We start from the raw sequence: 22,017 nt of genomic DNA, 5'->3' as shown, positions 1-22,017 counted from the left end.
ATATATATATATATATATATATATATTAATTCTAATTATTACAAAAAATATTGTCTTTACTTATTAAAATCCTATATTTTCTAACTTATAATCCTGAAGTAGCATACCCATAAATCAAATTATAACATAATATCAAACATATTGATTCTACTTATTATCATAGATATTGTTTTTTATTATGGAAGTTTTTGAATGAAGAGTATTGTGAGAGGTAAAGATAATCCTTGAACTAATGGTAAGGAATGCCAATTAAAAAAAGACATTTCTCTAATTAAAAAGAAAAAAAGTTTCAAAATATCTTCTTATAACATGTCTTATATAAAGAGTATAATCAGATGTAATAAATATAAACTCTTAGAACTCATGATAAGGATTGTAATAATTAAAAACATATTGGACTATTCCTTTTCTTTTTTATGCTAAAATTAAATTTGAAAATCTAAAGAAACTTATTTAACCTTTATTTTTCACCTACCATTAATTAAAAACAAATTTATTTTCAATAGAACTATATATAGCCTATAATAGAATATCATATCCAAAACGTGAAGTCAGATATCTAATCGTTTTTTCCTGTATGTTAAATTCTGTAGTAAAGTCATTATACTATCAATTTCCACTTTTTCTTCATGCACTTCTATAATTATTAATTGCAATCCCATAGTGCAAGTGAAAGGAGTAAAATATCGGTAACTTTAGTTACAAACTTAATTCTTAAAATCTAGTTTTAGAAAGTATTATGTATATTTTGAAAAAACTTGTTTCAGAAATTTTGCTTCATAATCCATTTCGTATATTCTTAAAATTTTGTTCTAATAAGTTTGGTTCTAAAAGTACATTTTGAAAAGCACTTCATGTTTCACAAACTTGTTCTTTAAATTTTGTTCTGAAAAACTTGTTTCATAATGTATTTTATGCGTTTAAAAAATTCTGTTTTAAAATAATGTTTTATAAATTTCATAAATATTTTTCTGAAAGATTTTCATAACAAGTAATTCGAAAGTCACCTTGATGAAGAATAAAATGATGATATTAAAAGGTATGTGGTGCTGTTAGAAATTATGGTGGTGTAGGGAGAAAAGGTCTCAATTGTATATTGGGCCAGAAGCCTAGCTCACGTCCAAGAAATATTAGCTCTTCACGTTGGATCAAAAGATCAAATTGTATAATCTGAAAAAGAAAACTTTCTAAAAAATATTACCAAATTACACAATTTGGAAACTTTTATTTTATGAAAAAATTATTTTCAAACTAGTTGAAAATTTATATTTTATTCAAAAAACTGATTTTGGAATTATAAAAAAAAACAATTTCAGATTGAAAATAAAAGTCACATTTAATTATAAAGTGAGAAATTTTCCATTTAAGAAATTGCAGAAAAAATATATGGAAATGTGACAGTAGAGACCTAATTTCAATGCAACAGTAGAGACCTAATTTTAATTAAATTTCATATTATTAAGATAGAGTAGTTATTGCAAAAACTTATTAATTTATGATTTTTTAATAATTGATTAAAATGTAATTTTTGTTTTTATAAGTAAGATTTCGTTTAAATTTATTCTTATTTTCTTATGTACGCCATTTAAAACTATTTTTTTTATTCGTTGTTAGTATTTAGGGATTATAAAATATAATATATTTGTTGGATTCATAAAACAATAGAAATATATAGATTAATGATTTCACCTACCAATTCATTTTTAATTTATTGAGCCTTTGTGTCAACATATTAATGCAGATTTTTGTATTTTTAGAAAATAGAGAGGCTAAAGTGGATTTGTGTTCATGAATTAATATTATGTGTGATGTATTGATAATTTTTTAAAGTATTTAATTTATTAAAAACTATTATTTCCTTTTGTTTGTGCACTAAAAAAAGTAATTTTATCATCAAGTATCATTTTAATATTTTATTTTATCTTTTGCTTGTTGAAATTGTAAAGATGAACACATTGAGATAAGTATTTAATGCAGTTTAATGAAATTATTTTCTAAGAATTAATGATTATTAAATAATTCATTTTTCTTGTTTTGACAGTGTCATAAATAAACCCATCAACACCTGCAACAATCATGGTTGGAAAATGTTTAAAAGTGTGTTTGAACAGTCAATTACGCACTGTTCATTGAACTTCGAGAAGATTAAAAAAATGGTAAATTGACATCTAACAAAATACAAGCACCTACTGATTAATTCAGGGTTGTTCAATTAAAAATGCATTTGTTGTCAAAATTTCATTATGTATAATTAAATTGGATTAGTATTAATCAATCATTTATACGATATATTTAATTATTTTTTATTTATATGTTTTGTTTTAAGGTTGTGAAATATTATGAGACGGATTTCATGTCTAAAAACATGAGTAGTGAGTTGGGTCATTCAATTAAAAAGTTAATAGTTCATTTTCACTGTTGGGAGATTATGGCAATATCAATATTTGATAGTATTTTTGGAGATAAATGAAAAGTTTAGGGTTTTACATCAAAATGCTCAATATAATATATATTAAATAAGGGTAAAGTATCTTTTTAATTTCTATATTTATATGTGATATTGAAATTAGTCTCTATATCAAAATTCATATAAAATTTATTTATATAAACGAAATTAAAATTTAACTTTTTAAAAAATTCATATAAATTTATATTTGTATTTTAGTAATATATAATATACTCTCCAAAAAATATGTATTTTTTTTTAAATTACATGTGTGACATTTTAATCCTGTTAACATGACCGTTAAATATTAAAATTTAATGTTGTTGATTCTAAAAGACGTATTTCATACACTAATAAAATTAATAAAATATAAGATGAATTTTATATGAACAGTGGAATTTCAATTCATAAATACAAAACCTAAAAATATATTTAATTCTAAAATAATTTAGTCTCTACAATTATAAACAAAAACTTTTAATTTTATTAAAAAGATAAATTCTCCTTTATATCTTTAACCTTTTTTAAATATTGGACATAAAAAAACAATTTTGACTCCAAACATCTAGCAACAAGTTACAACAATAATATTTTTCACAAAAACATACCTAAACTACTTATATATAAACATTCATATTCCTAAATGAACTTCCCCAAAAGCAATCTGTTGAAAATTAACAAGAGTTTATTTTCCATCATGTGTTCCATGAATGTGATTTATTCAAAGTCATTACTTTTTACTATGATACCCATTTTCCCATCATCTTTGATAATGTTAAAAAAAAATCCCACCACGCCACTACACTAACTAATACTATATTTTAAAGTACAAATCTCTTTCCAAATGTTCATTTTTATTTATTTTTTCTAAAACTTTGTTTGGTCTTCTAAAATGATAAATATATGTCATATTATTAACCAAGTTCAAATCCGTTATTAACTAGTATTTAACCGTTCATCCGCTTAAATATAAAAGACCTAACAAAATTTATAAATGTTTTTTTAACATATTTGTTATTTTGGAGAATATAAGAAATACTAAAAATTTTAGAAAATGGCAATTTATATTTGCTATGAAAATCAAAAACATATTTGTGTTAGATTTTTATACAAGGAAGATGGACTACATCTGAAATTGTTCATATAAGATATCTTATATCACTTTCAACATAAAATTTAAAATTTAATATTTATGGGTTTTATTTTTCTTATACATTTATTTAATTTTTATTTTTTCTTAATGTGAAAACTTTTACTTTGCATTCCTAATAATTTGATTATATATATATATATATATATAATAGTATCATAATTTTGTGAATTTTATAATTAAAGTTTGTTTCCTGCGTATTCGATAATGTTTTTCAAATTTCATATATTTAACTGATAATTAAGTGTGATAGTATTGACGTATTTTTATAGAATAGCGTCAATATATTACAAGTTTTTTTAAAAATCTATTGACGTATTTTTATTTGTCGAATACTTAATGTTAAGTAACTTGTAATTAATATAACTAATAGATACCAGGTACTTTAGGAAGGATGGATCACTTAGTTGGATATTAAGGATTGACAACTAAATGAGTAAGATCAACTATCATTAATTGTTACCGAATATTGGATACCGAGTATTATGTTTTTCATACTAAAACCCGCATTTATTCTTTGATAATCAAGTTGCTCAACAAGTTAAGATACCGCCTACCTACCGGTAGATTCTCACATTGGATAACTTAGCTAAGAAACATGTGGAGATTCTTACAAGTAAGCTAGTCATTGGATCCATAACTGTGGTCCATTCATATGTGGACCCATGGTCAATAAAATATACATATAAAAATTATTTTAACTGACTTTATTTTTTTACATTAATCCAAAAGAATGAAGGAAGCTTAGAAGATGAATACAAAATAGTAAAAAGTTCGTAGAGTAAAAAGAGATTTTATAAGGTACATTCAATTCCTTAAGAATAAATATATAAAAATTTCTTTTCCATCTAACTTTTCACGTCAAACTCTTTAATTTTTTGACTTTCTGAAGTCAAACTCTTCGTGAACATTCCTTTTCCAACTGACTTTTTTAAATGTTTAAAAAGAATATGATGTTAGTCCATGTATTATTGAACACTATACGTGTACAAAAAATGTATTTTCAGTTAAGTTTTTTAACGATAAAAAAATTCATATAATGTTGGCACCCATATAATAAACATCTAAAGTATATATGACATCAACTACATGGATAGTCCGATGTCTAATTGTTCATTTTATTTACAAAAATATCATTTTTTACGTTCACTTTTTTCTGAGTTAACATTGAATGCTAGACGCTAAAAGATCATCTCGTATTAGTGTTGGTTCTCAAACTTTAAAAATAAATATAGTTTTTTAATCTAATTATGTTAATTTTTTTATATATTAGTGTTTTATATTGACATTTGAGTTCAACGTGTCAAATTGGATAAAAGATTCATAAAACATAATTTGATACTTTAAAAAATGTTAATATTATTAAGTTAAAAAAGCTATATTAATTATTTTTAAAGTTTGAAAGCGAAAATATATTAATTAATCTCTTTATTTTAAAAATCATACACGCCCAACAATATTTTAGAGCATTTTACACACAAAGAAAAGCCGAAAGAATTGTAGAAATCATTTTGAAACAATTATATTTTCATGACGAAATCATTGAACCCTTTATATATTTATATATAAAGCAAATACTTGTGAAACTAAAAGAGTATAGGAAGTTGTTTATATAAATAAATGAAATGAATTTTGTTCAAATTCAAACACTCATACAAGACATGTGAGTCTGAAAAGTAAGAATAGATATTTGAAAACGATAGAGTAGTATTTCATTTGACCATCGATTAAACAATCTCCTGTGAAAGCATATCTAGATATGGTGGCCATAGACTCTTATTAAGATAATAGTTGAAAACTATTTTTAGCTACTAAACTATTCAATTAATCATTATCATCTTTTTCTTCATCTCTCACTTAGAAAACAACTGGCTGGCTCCTACCAGCCTTAGATTGTGCTTTCCTTTATGCCATAAAAAACACTACAACTCCACACCATCCATACCAAGCAATACATTCTCAAAAAATTATATATTTAGGGCATATTTAAGAGAAGGTTTAACTTTTATGATATATAAATGACCAATAATAAATCGGGCCAAAAGAGGTGAAATTGACCCGTTTTTTCACCATATAATTATACCTATTTATGAATGTATAATTATTGGTGTTTACTTAGATGAAAATCTGTGTCTAGTTGCAATGGGCACCAAATATGACCTATACATCTGAAGCCAAAATTTCCATAGACAACGTAAATAAAGGTCAAAGATCAGGATAAGCATAGAAAAATATCAAAGATTATCCACACCAAAAGAAGACAAAACGAAAAACAGTATCACGAAACAAGACAACCCAAAGTCAACCTCGTCATCCTTCAAATTCCAAAACACATGACACAATCACCAAGCCTCAAACGTTGCCACCTCATCTCAAACTGGGGTCCACACCCTGGCCCACACTATCACCACCACCTGATATACATACCCCCCACACATTCTAGTTTCACTCTGTTCTGAATTCTCTTTCTCAATCTTCTCCACTGTTTCCAAGTTCAATTCTTTTTATCTCTCCCAACTTTCTTCTTCTGTTTCCCTTTCTGGGTTTTGTTTTCTCTTTGCTTTCTTTTCCACTGACGTTCACAAATGGTTACACAAAAGTGTTGCCATAGATTCTTCAAGTTCCGTGTACTGTTTCTCATAACCACTTCCACTTGTGAATGGTCCCTGTGAATGGCCTAAACTGACCCTTACCAAAAGCCACAAGTATCTTATGCGCCTTCAAATTTTTTGACACACGAAGGGCAGTGACAGGAACATGTCGGTTTCATAGGAAGATTATTATCAGTTTATTCCCTTCTTCTCACCTGTCTTATCTTGTCAAATCTTGCAGCTCCACTCCCTCTCTCTATCTCTCTCTGCACTTTTCTGTTTTCAAAACGAACGAGCAAACTTAATCAAATGGTTGCTAAGGACTATGATCCCTTGACATGCGCGGTTGGTGTGAAAATGGGTAGGATAATGCAGTGTGTTGATCACTCGAGGCTTTTTTGGCTGTTTTTTGGGGTCTTCTCCCACGTTTACCACGAGGGGAAACCTCGGATTTAGGATTCTGCAAGTACCTTGGAGAATAGAACGAACCGCTTTTTTGTTCTTTGCTTTTCAACTTTCTTTGCACTGAAGTTGTTGTCTGCAGACAATAGCTTTCGAAGTTTTGGTGATTTTTAGTTTAGTTACTTAGTTGGAGTGTATAGTTAAGAATTCTACATGTATTCCAATAAAGGGTATAGAGATGATCGCAAAGCTGAGCCTCGTTACATTGAAACCGACCCAAATGGTAGATATGCTCGGGTAAGTTCTGAATCATATAATTTTGTGGCTTTTCATTTGCAAATATGTTGTGAATATTTTAATCTTGTTCGAAATTGGATTGGTTTTTTGTTATTTGAATGTTAAAAAGGTACTTTTTTTGTGTGTATAAAAGGGGAAACAACTTCCTGGTATTTCTTTGTCTCTAGTGAGCTCACTGAGCTGTGATACTGTGTTACTAGATTTTAGTGAAATCTTAGATAGCTGATGGAAAGAACTGATTCAAAAAATAACGTGGGTAATCAAATGCCAAATGATTAGACATCTCGGGACAAAACTTAGATGCTCTATTTTAGATGCTTTTGTTATTGTTTTCTAAATAGAATTTAAGTTTCACCTATCTGTATAAAAACTATAAATTCTGATTAGGAAATAGTATCAAAAGCGACTAAGGTCCTGCGTATAAATTTGTCAAACTTGTTATTTCTTATGACTCATTATTTTGTCTCAATTTTCATAGCAGAATCCTCTGGAGTTGAACTTCTATTACTTTTGGGCAATCTGTTTGAGTGGTTGAATAACTTTACAGGATATTTGTACGTGTAGTGTGAGTCTACTTTAAATAGCCATCGTTCACTGCATGCTTACCCATTTACAGCAGATTTGTGGCATTTAAGAAAGGATATTTGTGTAAATTCAATATGCAAATGATTGTTTTTGAATGTGTGCAAGTGAAAGCATTGTCATCCTAAGAAATTTGATTTCTGCAGCAAATATTCCCGGCTTAAATTACTGGGATTGTTTTGCACCAATCCTTTACTTGAGGCAGACAAATTAACAATTGAAAATGAATCTAGAATAAACCATATCCGTTTGTAGATTTCTTAAAAAAGGGATAGGCTTGTGGAATGCTATCTTAAAAAAAAATTGATCAATCACTTCCCTTTAATATCATCTGAATTTATCATAATTGTGAAAATATATTGCAAATGTGATATAACAGATATTGAATTACCAAAAAGGGTGGATATATGGGACTATGTAGGACTGGAATTTTAAAAGTGGGACTGATATATGCATTAATTACTGAAAAAGGAAGTATTTGAATTTTCTTTTGATATTTGCAAGATTTATAAGCAGTGATGTCATGGACGTTATGCTGTAAAACTATGTGGTGTTGACTGAAATCATCATTTCAACAGTAATTTCTTTTCTCCTTTTCCTGGTTTGACCCAAGTCTAAACAATTTCTAAATTCTATTTCAAGGAGCTATGCATAGAATTTCTGTTAATTCTTTACTTCAAGTCTTATGGAAATTTGGATACCATCACAGAGATGATTTGATGTAAAAAAAGGTGTTTTTATGTGATTAGGTTGGAGATATTTTAGGAAAAGGGGCAATGAAGACAGTGTATAAAGCAATTGATGAGGTTCTTGGAACAGAGGTTGCATGGAGTCAGGTCAAACTGAATGATGCATTTCGAAAACCAGAGGACTTGGAGAGGCTTTATTTAGAGGTTCATCTCCTCAGCACCCTCAAGCACCAATCCATCATGAGATTCTACACCTCTTGGATTGATGTCAACAATAAGACCTTCAACTTCATCACAGAAATGTTTACTTCAGGGACTCTAAGAGAGTAACTTCCTTTCTGACTAAAATCACATTCCTCCTTTCGTTTAACCTTCACATTTTAGTATGATGGTGTTCAGAATCATTCTATGTTAATGTGTACATCGATGGAATACTATATATTAAACTCCATATGATAGGGATATGTAGTTTCATGGCCAGCACATTTAGTATTGTTAGATTACTTGAATTATTTTAACTTTACATGATATCCATGCATGATTGCAGAATTAACCTTTAAATCACTATAAAAAGTACTATAACTGATTAGTTTGTGACTTATGCAGATACCGGAAGAAATATAAGCACATAGGTCTGAGAGCAATAAAGAGTTGGGCTCGGCAAATCTTACAGGGTCTTGTTTATCTGCATGAACATGATCCTCCAGTAATTCATAGGGACCTCAAATGTGACAATATATTTGTCAATGGCCATCTTGGACAAGTGAAAATTGGTGACCTGGGTCTAGCAGCAATTCTCCATGGTTCCCAACCAGCTCACAGTGTTATAGGTATTTATCTTTTTCCTGCCAATAAATGTTGAAAATATTGACTGCTGAAACTCTTCAATTGTTGTGTTGAATTTTTTCCACTGTCCTAGGCACTCCCGAGTTCATGGCACCAGAATTGTATGAGGAAGAATACAATGAACTAGTTGATGTGTACTCATTTGGCATGTGTGTTTTGGAAATGCTTACATCTGATTATCCATACAGTGAATGTACTAACCCTGCACAGATATACAAAAAAGTAACATCAGTAAGTTCTCATCGTGGTTTAAGGTTTGAAAATGTCAGTAGAGATATGTAGGATTTTATATATACGCAACTTTTCTGGCTTATGCTCAGGGGAAGCTACCAGCAGCGTTTTTCAGGATTGAAGACACAGAAGCACAAAAGTTTATTGGCAAATGTCTAATAGCTGCAGCAGAGAGACCATCTGCAAAAGAATTGTTGCATGATCCATTTCTTTTGTCTAATGATGAATCATCCATGGCAAAGATTAGAATTCAGAAGCCGTTTCTAAATTACAGCGAAATGGAAAAACTTCAACTGAGTGATGATTTACCAATGACTAAAATGTCAATAACTGGGAAGCTGAATTCACAAGATGACACTATCTTTCTCAAAGTGAAAATTTCTGAGAAGGATGGTATCGATATTTACTTGACTCTTGATATCCTCTTTCATTCGTTATAGAGAAAAATCTATTCTGAGCTTGTTTAAATACATGTCTGCAAGCACACTTTCACCTTAACATTTACTTTTGTTTGGTAAATGAACTTGATCGCTTAATTGAAGTAATGATAAAATTTTGTACAATTTTCACAGGTTCCTGTAGGAATGTATACTTTCCCTTTGACATTTACACAGACACCCCTGTTGATGTTGCAATAGAGATGGTGAAAGAGTTGGAAATCACAGATTTGGAGCCATCTGATATTGCACGTATGATTGAAGGAGAGATATCTGTGCTGCTGCCGAAATGGAGGAATAGTAACTGTCCAGAGAGCTGCCATACATACAGTTATAATGATGACAAGGACAATGAAGATCCTCAGCATCATTTCCACTCTATTTCTTCTTGCTCATCATCCCTAGAATCAATACTAGGCTCAGTCAACAGAGTGGATGACTTATTGAATGGATATCATTGGCTCAATGGTATGTCTCCATTGTCCCTACCCCCTACAACAATAGCTACTTGTGAAGTGTGCAAGTGTGAATAGGAAGTCAAACATTGAATAGAAATAATCAATTTGAGCAACTTATAATTGAAAAGGACCTACAAATCTAACATGATTTGGAGTTGAATGTAGTGTGAAATTCATTTGTGTGATTCAATCTTGATCCACTGATCTAGTGTACCTAAATGAATTATATTACTTTATACTTTTCACAAGATTCATGTAATAAACAATGAAAACTAGAGTTTTTTTTCTTTACTTGCAGTTATTCACTCAAATTTCCAAGGATAAAATGGATAGATTGACCACCCCTGAGATATAAGTTGTCCATATAAGAGACCTAACACCAATTCCAACATAAAACCTTGAAGCTCAATGTTTATGGGTCCTTTTTTTTCTTATATACCACTCAACCATTCAATATGAGACTTCCAACTCCGAGATATGAGTTGTCCATATAAGAGATCCGGCACCACTTCCAACATAAAATCTTAAAACTTAATGTTTATGGATCTTGTTTTTCTTTTATACCACTAAACTACTCAATGTGAGACTTTCAATTCATACTTGGATTCCTAACATTTTTATCTTTGGGGACTTAAATAGCAATGAGTTGTTAGAAACTTCACTTTGGGAAGGAGCAAAAGCAAGACTGTAGGCTTGGTGTCATGAAATCTTTCACGTAATTGAAAAGGGAACCATGATATCTTAGTTAAGTTTTATGGTGGGCATGAATTACGTAGGAAGTCCTGATGAAAATATAGTGTATTTTAGAACAATGACATTGAGGAAATGAACCATATTGTTTTTAACTAATTCTAGTTTCTGTGGTAACCTTGGTGTACTATTATTTGCAGGTGATATAGTTGATGATGGAAGTTCAATATGCTCTTCACATGGGATATGTTCGAACTCAAACAACATGTGTTCAATGGATGAGGAGGAGGAACATCATAAGGGTTCTAGAAGAAAAGATAAAGACCTCATCATAAAGAGTCACATGTGTACTAGATTTTACCCTAATGAAGACCACAAAATTCTGGCAGGACCACAAACACCTTCTACTGGCAAAAGTAACAGGATGATAGACAATCGCAGACTAACTAGGAACAAGTCATTAATTGATACGAGAAGCCAGCTACTGCACAGATCACTGGTTGAAGAGATAAACAAAAGAAGATTCAAGACAGTTGGAGCTGTGGAAAATATTGGATTTGTGACACCTTATCAGGTTACAAACAAAATTTCAAATCCAGCATGTGCTGCTTTCGATGTGAACTCTTCAAGTACGAAGGGAAAAAACTTGAGAGAAAAAAAAATTTGAAAGTGACTCTGTCTTCAGCTTTCAAATCAAATACGAAAATATGGATAAATTCTGTGTCATGGATAAGAGCAAATGATATAGAGTCTGTTGGAATGTATGTTTCATGGCTACAAACATCCACAAAATATGGTAATTTCAAGAAGTTAAATTATGAATTTGTTAATATAACTTGTAAATAATATATATGAATATAAACTATTTGGAAATTGTTTTGTATTGTAAAAATTACTAACAAATCTGCATCTCACTTTACTAACAAATATTAATAAAAAATATTCATTTAAAAGTATTTTAAAAAAACAACAAAAATAGTAGAGATTTCAAACGCATCATAAACTATAAAAAGATGTCTCTAATTATAAACAAACAATCAAGAAAATTTCCCAAGGCAAACTAAATAATAAATTAGCCATCATGGCAAACATGAGACAATTACTCTCAAATAAGATGTTAATTACATGAGATGATTGTGCATTAACTTATTTTCCTAATTACTAATTTCACACGTAAACTTTACTTACAATGTATGATTGAATCTTAAACAATATACAATTAGTTATTATATACTTTAGTGTATGTCTTAACCAATATACAAATAACTATTTATTGACTTTATATTCAACTCATTTTCACCTATCAAAACACCAAGAAACAATTTGCCATACTATTTAATTTATTATTTCAAGAAGAAGAAGAAAAAGTTACAAAACTCAAACTGTTAAGTTGATTAAATATGTTTGCTAAAATCTTGAGTTAGTTGATATAATCAATTAAATCATCTTTATAATCAATTAAGTTGTAATATAATTTACTAATAACTTATTTTAGTAAATTAAATGCACATTTGTAATTCTGAAATGCCTAAAATAAATAAATTAATCCATTTTAATTTATTCTTTATTATTTAAAATGAAATAACATACATTTAATTATTGAGATGATATTTCATGTTCAAGGAAGACTTGTTAAAAAGTGATATAGATATATATATTTCTTTTTTTTTATCTACATATATTTTTAAAATTTATTCCCTAAATAAATGTTTTTTCAAACTAAAATAATTATTTTAAAAATTTTATTTGTTATTTTATTTGACCATTTATTTTAAATTTAACTATTTTATTATAAAATAAATAAAAACTATTTATAATAAAATTACAAAAAAATGTTTTAATTTTTTTATTATAATGATAACCATAATAATAATAATTTTATTAATTTGTATTATCATAAAAAATGTAAAAACATGTATTCCATGTGTTTTTATCAGTATTTAACCTGGAGCATATAATATAATAGGAAGGAAACTTTATCTTTTGTTTTTTTTTTATAATTTTCATTTTAAAATGTTTAATAAATATTTGAGAAAATTTATTAGTTTAAATTTTTTATTAATAGGCACTAAACATATATTTTGTTTTTACTTTACTCTCTGTTTTAGAAAGAGAGTATTAATGAAGTAATAAAAGAAAGGAAAAAATAATAAAAATATGTCAATTGAAAATGAAAAAAGAGTATCATATTCATATTTGATGAAAATAATAATCGACTTTATCTAAAGTAGACTGGCATATATATTGACGCGAATCGTTTCATAATAAATAAAATTGTAAAGATTTAAATGATTTGAAAACTGTTTCTCTCTATCTGTCAACAAATCGTAACAGGGATTGTGTGTTTAATTCTTATAAAAACAGATAAAAGACATTTTTTTAGCGGAAAAATTATAAAAAAATGAAGAAAAATGAAGAAAAATTTTCTGAATTTAACTTTATCTTCAATATAAATTAATTTTAACAACTAAAATTTTATGTTTTTTTGTTTTTTTTTTCTACTGAATTATTTGTAAATAGCTTTATCATGTACGATACTGTTTGGTTAAGAAGAAGCAAGTATTAAGCTTTTTTCAAAGACAACAGCATCATAAAGCATATCAATTCATCATTGGCTTATTGAATTTGGATGTGATATAATTGCTAACTCAAGGTACACTTCCAAAATTAAGCCAATTACTTAATATTGAATCCAAGAAATACCATAAAAATTTGACCCTTTTGATCTACTCCAAGAATTCACTAATAGTAAAATGAGATTTATAGCAATGGACCCATTTACACCAGTGAATCCTTATCATAAAAGCTGTGGAATGACTCATTTGCTACATGCAACAACATACTATTTTGGCTATAATTGACATTCATGCTAAACTAAAATTATGACACACAAATCCCTTGTTGATGAAGTTTAATAATTTCAGTTGAACACATGTTGGAGTAGGCTAGGAAGTGAACAAATTTTCTATTTGAGGTTGGGGTTGAATGCAACTTTTTCTATGTTGACTAGTCATGAACTTGTCCCACAACACTAAAATTTGAGGCCATCTAAAATCCAAACTTTCTGTCTCTACTGGATTTTTGAAAGAAACATGACCTCAAACATTAGGGTGTGTGTAAAGAGACTGATCAACTTTTAGCAAAGAAAAGTAAATTAAAGAGAGTGATGAAATGTGCAATTATGATACATTTTTCACCTTATAACACTGTCTAGTTGGCTAAGTGGACTTTTTTGCTCACTCTAATGTGGTCCTCCCACACCTTTGATTATTTCTACTACAGCCTGTGTTGTCATGATTTTGTGGTCCTCATCTTCTGCTGCATTAACTTTTCTTCCTTTTTTTTCCCTTTATTTGCTTCAACACTTCCCATTTCCACACAACTCAACCCATGTTTACAGTTTTTACATCTTCCATTTTTCTCCATTGGCTCTGATTTTCATGACTAACGTTATCAGTACTAAAACAAAACGTAATTGATAATATGATTATGCTTCTAAGTTGTAGTTACCTTTCTCACTGTGATTGAAACAGTTTAAGTGAGTTGACAAAGTTTTATCTAAACTACAGTTTTTCTTATCATCAACATGATTTACACAATCTTAAAGTTCACAACTAAAATTAAGAAGAAGAAAAATCCATAGTGTCGGCATGTGTGTATAAAAGAACAACATCCTTCTTGTGTTACTGTTACATACGGATATCAAAGGAGTGTCGGTGTTGGAAGCGACTACTTCAGGGGTTCATAAGACAATGTGTTCACCTCTGTTAATATTGCTTCTTAAGTTCTTTTAGATTGTTTGTGATTCATTTAGTTAGTGAAATGAGACTTCTGTAGTGTATAAAGTAACTAATAATTGTTATCATGTTCAAGTATAAAGTTATTATCCATCAATACGTGACAGATGAATAGTAGATTCATAGATAAATGTAAATGTCACAGATTCATCTTTATTCTCTGTTCCCCACCACAAACAATGCCATCAACATGTTATCTTCTTGCCCACATATTTATTCCAACTATTCCACATATTTATCCCAAAAAAAATCTAAATAGTTCAACAAATATATAACTTGCAGTCCAAAAATTGAACCAAAAGATGAAGAAATTTACAATATGGTAAAGTTCTGATCAGTTACATTTGTAATGAATTAATGGGACCAATTCAGTTCTCCCAATATGGTAAAGTTTTGATCAGTTACATTTTTTAGGAACTACCTATACTTGCACATGTATTTGTGGTAAATATTTGAGTCTACTAGGGTTGACTAGGAAAAGAGTTAAGGCTACTGGTACCAAACTACCAATCCAGCATAGTGTTTTTAGTTGGCCAAGGGCTAGTGATGATGTACTATTCAAAGTTTCATACCTTTGAGGATTGTTAGTAAGTTACTATAAAAGAAGAAATATGTTTGATGTTTTTTCTGGTGTTGTGTTCTTACAGGAACACTGGTAATAAATCTCATCATTTGACAGCAAACATTCACAAACGGACTAGTTAAGGGGAAATTCTTGAAAAATAGTGATTAGAATAAAAATCTGTTTCTTTGGTTGTTAATTTCTTTATTTTCTGAAGGAACACTTGGTCATGTTAATTCTAAGTAAATTCTGCTATTTATTTTGCAGAAGTAACATTTGTCTAATTGCACCAACTTTTCGGACACTGAGGGATACAAGAAAGATGACTGTTTTCTTTTCTTTTACCTTTTTTTTTCTTTTGCAACTAGTAATTTAAAAAGACTTTAATATAGACACAATCAAGTCTTCAAAGGACATCCGATTGGAATTTGACATGATAGATGAACACAAGCAACTAGAACAACAAAACCCACATAAGGAAGTGGCAGGGCCATTCAGAAAGTATATTTATTTATTTATTTATTTTTGTTAGCAGATTGTTGCTCATCATGACATATGGGTAGAGAATGGATCACAAACTGGTGCTTTTATGATGTTATCAATCACAATTCATCCATAGCTAGTTGTGAAGTAAGTGAGCTGATAGCACACTCTTGAACTCAAATTCCTTTTGGCAACTACATTTTTTAATTTGTGAAAGATTGATACAGCATTATATGAGAGTTCAGAACAAAAGTTGGTCCAGAGAAGTGTTACTTACAAGACTATACACATGCATTGGATAATTCTAAAATCTTTACATTCCAAGTAGAGCCATGTCATACCAAATTTGCTCAAATGCTTTGACAATGAGATCATGGTATTCCCTTGAATTCAGTGAAAGATAGCATGCAAGCAAGTTCTCCAAATCTTTTGATGCTCGGATATTGTTCTCCACTATCATCTCCACCATTGATTCCCTGAAGTCTCTTTGTGGATCAAGTGAGGACTTAACAACAGCAAATCCCTCTGGAAACCCTGTATCCACTGAGGCCTTGCCTGCTTTGGATGAAACACTCCTTCTTGAATAGGCTTGAACTTTCTTGCTTGCAAGTTTGGGAGAATTGACTCTAAGTCTTATACCAGTAGAATTAGCAGAGGAAATTCTACATATTGGACTGGTTTTTCTGTCTCTCTTAGTTCTACTGCTTTCCTCTTTGCTAACTTTAACAGCTTGAGATTGATGAGAATTTACCTCATCAAATTTAGTTGATCTTCTCAACTCAATGGCTTCAATGACCTTATCATCAAACTTCACTGGCTTTGTCAATATTGGAGGAAGGCCTAATTGTGAAATTGTGTCAAACCCATCAAGATTTTGAGAATTTCCAGTGAGTGGTTCATTTTTCATGTCAATGATGATGTCATTGGTGGAAGAGCTAATTCTACAACTGCATTCAGAGGCTACTCCATTAAGCAGGCCAGGAATAGTGAACTTGTCACACTCAGACTCAGATGAAACATATTCATGGAAGTTTGATTCATAAGAACTCTGGGAGGAGGAGAGATAATAGTCAGAAGAGTGAGGTGGATTTGGCTTAATCCAATTTGTGGAATGAGAACTAAAACTTTCTATGACTGGTGAAGAGACAACTGTGGGAGAAGGCTTATAAATGGTTTTTCTCTTGGTTCTTCTTTTAGATGATCTTCTTGGTGAATCAATGAATATGTTGTCTGAGTGCTTAGTGTAAATAGGAGAGTTGTATAACTTACCAGCTATGTTCGGTTCAATGGAGAAACAGTGAGAGTATCTTGGTTGTGACCTTTGGGAGGTTGTTGGTGAGGTAACTTTGTTCTTCATAACATGAGGGCCATTTTTCTTCCTTGATTTGCTCATATCTTTGAGCTTATAGAACCATGCATTTGGCATCATATCAGACAATCTGAACCTGTTATTACCCATCAAGGATATGCAACAAGCACAGCCTTGCCTTCTCTCTTCTCTCACTGTTTCTTTATTGTGATACCTCAGAATTGTTCAACTTCATGAGAAATGAAAGATTAGAGAAGCAGAAAACATGGTTTATAATAGGAAAAAAATAAAGTTGGTGGTCCACTGCATAAGAAAAGTTCCAAAATAAAAGCAAGGGGACCAGGTATGTCCACCGAGTTACTTTTTCTCATCATTTCTTCCAGCAAACATGCACAGATCTATGTTGGTCTGTAGATTACAACAGCATTTAGCTTTTGCTTTTTTTCTTCATATCTACTACGTTCATCTCAGTTACAAAATCCATGGTAAAACAAGAAGATTCTGCCCAGAACAAACCTTTCCTAAACTTTATTCGTTTTATGCAAAGGTGATGCCTAAAGATATTTGGAATCTTAATTTCTGCATAGAAATTTACAAAAGAATGATAAACAAAACCAGCTCATTGTTTAAGAATTAACCATCAATCTAACAGCTCATGTCTAAATGGATTTCACTTTAAGTTGAGATAACATATTCAGAATCTCCATTCCAGATATTTCCTGTTTGAATATGAAACTCCTTTCACCATTTTATCATTTAAAAGATTAAAAAATATATAAATTTAAATTAACTTTAACCTGGAATCCAAAGTAAACTAGGACTATTGACTTCCTGTTATGTATAGCATTAGTTTAGATATTTTTCTAATATTTTTCTGTCTATCTATATATTTGGAGATTAAATATTAGAATTTAATTTTAAAAAAAATCACATATTTACACATAAAAATAGTTTTTTATTTATAAAAATCTAGCATAGGGTTAAATATGTTTTTGGTTCCTTAACTTTCATTGAAAAATAGATTTAGTTCCTCTTTGAAATTTTGGACCAATTTAGTCTCCAAAAAATGTGTGAATTTAATCATTTTAACTAAATTTTGTTAACTTTATTTGATGTTTCAAATGCATTTTTTAGTTAATATTAAAGCAAAAATGTGTCAAACGGTGTAAACAACTCAAATGCTATCATGAAATGCACTTGAAACATCAAATAAATTTAACAAAATTTAGTTAAAAGAACTAAATTCACATACTTTCTAAAGTTTGGGAACTAAATTAGACCAAAGTTTTGAAGAGAGATTAATTCCAATTTTCAAAAGGGTCAAAAACATATTTAATTTTTTTATTGGGATCATTTAATGCATTTGGTGTAATTTATTTATTGTAGATTTTACTAAGTTAAATGGCATCAATGGGTTAATAATATAAGGTTTAATGTCTCAATAGATCCCTATTTTCACCCAGAATTTCAAATAGGTCCCTTTCTTTTTCGTCATCTCAATTGAGTCCTTATTTTTGTAAAATTGAATCAAATAGGACCTTTCCGTCAAATTGAAATGACGCCGTTAAGAAGGGTATGTTGGCAGTGTCAGCATACCCTTCTTAACGGCGTCATTTCAATTTGACGGAAAGGTCCTATTTGATTCAATTTTACAAAAATAAAGACTCAATTGAGATAAAAAAAAAAGGGACCTATTTGAAATTCTGGGTAAAAATAGAGACTTATTAAGACATTAAACCATGATATAATATTAAAAAGCTGCATGCTAAAAGCTTATATGGAGCATAGGCGTCTAAGTAGCTTGTAGGTTGAAGTCACTTTAAATATCCTAAAAGCAACATGATTACCGTCCATCACTACTTTTGAATTTCTTTTTAAGTTTTTTTTTTTTTAATTTCATTTATCATTTTAGTTTCATCAATTTCATATCTCATTATTTTAAAAGTGACTAACACTTTTTAAACATTTAATCCATTTACGTTATATCGTAATTTTTTTTTAAAATATTACATAATTTTACCCGTTTATTTTTTTTATCGGTACGAATTAAATAGATGTTTATATTCAGATAATATTCTAACTTTCATTCTGATTATTTAATATTAAATTTAAAATTAAAGGAGACTAAATAATTAAGATATTTTTTGAACATTTATGAGGTGTTGTGATTACGAACATTTTGTTGGCAGTTGAAGGATTGAAAGTCATAATCAGGTTCTCCACGCTTTGTTTGGACTATGCATGCATTCAAAATTAAACATGTAATAATGAATTTAGCAAACACTGGCCAATGCTGATTTCATTTATTCCCTAATTCCTGGCTTTAGGAATCATTACTTAATTTGCCTTTTTATCCATAAACATGTCTTAAACAATTGCATTCCTTTTATTTGCTTTTTCTTTTTTTATAATACTCATGATATACATTATTATGTATCTGTCATCGCATCATGAAAATTTTATTACATAAAAAAACAAAAAAAAAAACAAAGACAAAAAGACCTAACAAAAGCAAACCCATATACAACAAATGAAAAAAATTCTCGAAAAGTCTATACAAATCTGAGAAGAAAAAAAACACTGGCAAGAAATTGAGAACATAAATTGAAACCAAAATTTCATATAAAAAGAAGTAAAGTTTTATTTTAACCTAGAATAAAATTTAATTGAATTTGTAACTATTTGAAAATTATTAAATACATAAATTTTTAGGTAAAATTGGAATTTATTTTAGTATCAAATTTTAATATATTTTGTTCTTCAAATTTTAAAAGTAAATTAATATAGTATTTTTAATCTAATAATGTTAACCTTTTAAATATGTTCTAGATTAACATTTGAGCATTTTATATAATTTAACACATTTAAACTTAAATATCAATTTGAAATACTGTTATATAATTTAACACATTTAAACTTAAATGTCAATTTGAAATACTGTTTAATGTGTAAAAAAATCAATATCTTTGAATTAAAGGATTATATTTATTCATTTTTAAAGTTTGAGAACCAACATTGATGTGAAATGAGCTTTAATGTCTAACATTCAACTTTAGCCCAGAAAAAAGTCGACATAAAAAATATAGGTGACAATTTTGTAAATAAAATGAACAATTGGGCATCGGACCATCCACATAGCCGACGTCATATACACTTTAGACGTATGTTTTATGGGGTGCCAACGTCATATGATTTTTAGATTATTAAAAAACTTAACTGAAAACACATTTTCTGTACCCATATGACATCGAATAGTCTAGGAAATGACATTATATTCTTTTTAAACATTTTAAAAATTCAGTTGGGAAAGGAATGAAGAGTTTGATGTCATAAAGTCAATACGTTGACGTCATAACCCACTAGACGTAAGATAGTCAAGTGAGCGACGTCTAATGGTTTTTAAATCATTAAAAAACGTTTCCTGAAAAGACCTTGACTGTATCATCATGACATTAGAAAATCAATTGGCTTACGTTATATTACTTAAGATGTCTAATACTTTTTAAATCATTAAAAAATGCAATACAAAAGTCATTTTTTTGTATCCATTAAACGCCGACCTCCTACTTGTTCGACGTCTAATGTGATATGACGTCGCCCCCTAGAGCCTGACATCTTGTGTTGTTTTATGAATTTAGAAAACAACACGAGAGAGCCTTTACCTTCCACTGTTTCTTCTCACTCTCTCTTCTCAAGCCTTCGAACTATTTTGGCAACAAGTGCAACCACTACCAAATGTAATTTTTGCTCCATTTAACACTAATGCACATCACTTAGATGCTTTGGGTATGATTTTCTTTTGTTTAGACAGATTGTTTTCGTTCACGAACATTATTTTGAATAACGACGAGTTCTCTTTTCTTCCTCATCGGCGACGACTCCTTCAATGGGGTGGGAGCACCACTCTCCAATTTGCACGATTAGTTTGTAGTTTTTGGTTTCTAATATACATTGCACTTTGTCTTTTGATTGGTTGTTGAATGTGATTTCGATGTTTCTCTTTGTCAAATTTTTGGATATCACTGTTTGCATATAGTTAGCCAAATTTTTTAGAAATTTGATTTGATTAAATTGTATTTTTAGTTCTCATTGCAATTTATCTCTTGTTTCTTGTATATGGAATTGATTATATTTTGTCTTTATCATTATTTTTTTTATCTTAGACAACTTTTTTATTGTGTATTTTGACTTTTTATTTTTATTATATTTTTAAAATATTTGTAGTATGAAATTTAGATTTATTATTAGATCTTGTATGTTTAAATAATTTTAATTATATTAAGATTTATTATAATGATAGTTAAACACTGAGTGAACCTTAGTTTTCGTTTGAGATTTAGTATAAATGATTAAACTTATAATCGTTTCTATTAAATCTCGAATTGTTCGATTAGACAATTCAGAATAATTATTTTTCATAATATGCTATAAAATGTACATTGAAGTTTATGCATAAATTTGATAAAATTTCAGTTGAGATCATTTTGTATTGTTCTCCGGGCATACTTGATTGTGGTTATGAGTAATCACTTTCATTTCACGTATTTTAGAGATAAGTGCAAAATGTTGTCAAAACTTTATCAAAATAATGATGTTAAACTTCTTATGTGTTAGCAAATTATGAAAAATATTTTTTTCGAATAGGTAAGGTCTAACCTTGTGAGAGTTAAAAATTCAAGATTGATAGAGTTTGTTACAAACATAGTATGGATCAAAGTTGGATGAATGAATGTCGCATCGGTGAAGAGTATGAAAAGAGAGTTTATGAGTTGTTGCAATATGTTCAAGAACACAATCTCTATGAACATGACATATTTTTGTCCTTGTGTTCATTGTCGTAACAAATACATCAAGACTTGGGCAACGCGTGTTTATTCATCTTCGGTATAATGAGGAGCTATATAGTTTGGACTTGGTATGGAGAAGTACTACACAAGCCTATAACCTCAGAAGGAACAAATTATATAGATGAATGAATTAGTGATCATTTAGAGGACATGATACATAATGTTGGTGAAAATCATTTTGGAAGAGCTCATTTTATCTA

The 22,017-nt window shown here is 29.3% G+C and overlaps 2 protein-coding genes across 3 annotated transcripts; one reads left to right on the top strand and one right to left on the bottom strand.

The window, feature by feature from the left end:
- Window positions 1–6,042: 6,042 nt before the first annotated feature.
- On the top strand, window positions 6,043–11,637 carry LOC108343228 (probable serine/threonine-protein kinase WNK4). Of its 2 annotated transcripts, XM_052879313.1 has the most exons (8): window positions 6,043–6,886; window positions 7,973–8,045; window positions 8,218–8,483; window positions 8,764–8,987; window positions 9,077–9,234; window positions 9,324–9,627; window positions 9,807–10,139; window positions 11,020–11,637. In XM_052879313.1, the coding sequence occupies exons 3-8, from the start codon at window positions 8,245–8,247 to the stop codon at window positions 11,484–11,486; spliced, it is 1,725 nt and encodes a 574-aa protein (XP_052735273.1). In that variant the 5' UTR covers window positions 6,043–6,886; window positions 7,973–8,045; window positions 8,218–8,244; the 3' UTR covers window positions 11,487–11,637. The 2 variants fall into 2 exon arrangements, with proteins under 2 accessions (XP_052735273.1, XP_017436854.1); XM_017581365.2 differs by lacking the exon at window positions 7,973–8,045.
- A 4,209-nt stretch (window positions 11,638–15,846) lies between these two features.
- On the bottom strand, window positions 15,847–17,206 carry LOC108318754 (transcription repressor OFP4). The gene has a single exon (XM_017556027.2). The coding sequence runs from the start codon at window positions 17,118–17,120 to the stop codon at window positions 15,975–15,977; it is 1,146 nt and encodes a 381-aa protein (XP_017411516.1). The 5' UTR covers window positions 17,121–17,206; the 3' UTR covers window positions 15,847–15,974.
- Between the last annotated feature and the right edge of the window lie 4,811 nt (window positions 17,207–22,017).

This window comes from Vigna angularis, chromosome 6 (genome assembly GCF_016808095.1).
Source record: "Vigna angularis cultivar LongXiaoDou No.4 chromosome 6, ASM1680809v1, whole genome shotgun sequence".
Classification (NCBI taxonomy): Eukaryota; Viridiplantae; Streptophyta; class Magnoliopsida; order Fabales; family Fabaceae; genus Vigna; species Vigna angularis.
The sequence above is the reverse complement of the archived record's forward strand: the minus strand, read 5'-3'. Positions and strand labels throughout refer to the sequence as shown.

Excerpts from the sequence above, each read along its gene's own strand:
- LOC108318754 (XM_017556027.2), bottom strand. The coding sequence starts at position 17,120 with ATGGGTAATAACAGGTTCAGATTGTCTGATATGATGCCAAATGCATGG.
- LOC108343228 (XM_017581365.2), top strand. The coding sequence starts at position 6,803 with ATGTATTCCAATAAAGGGTATAGAGATGATCGCAAAGCTGAGCCTCGT. Across the intron at positions 9,235-9,323 it reads TATACAAAAAAGTAACATCA|GGGAAGCTACCAGCAGCGTT; the intron begins GTAAGTTCTCAT and ends GCTTATGCTCAG. Across the intron at positions 10,140-11,019 it reads TGGATATCATTGGCTCAATG|GTGATATAGTTGATGATGGA; the intron begins GTATGTCTCCAT and ends TATTATTTGCAG.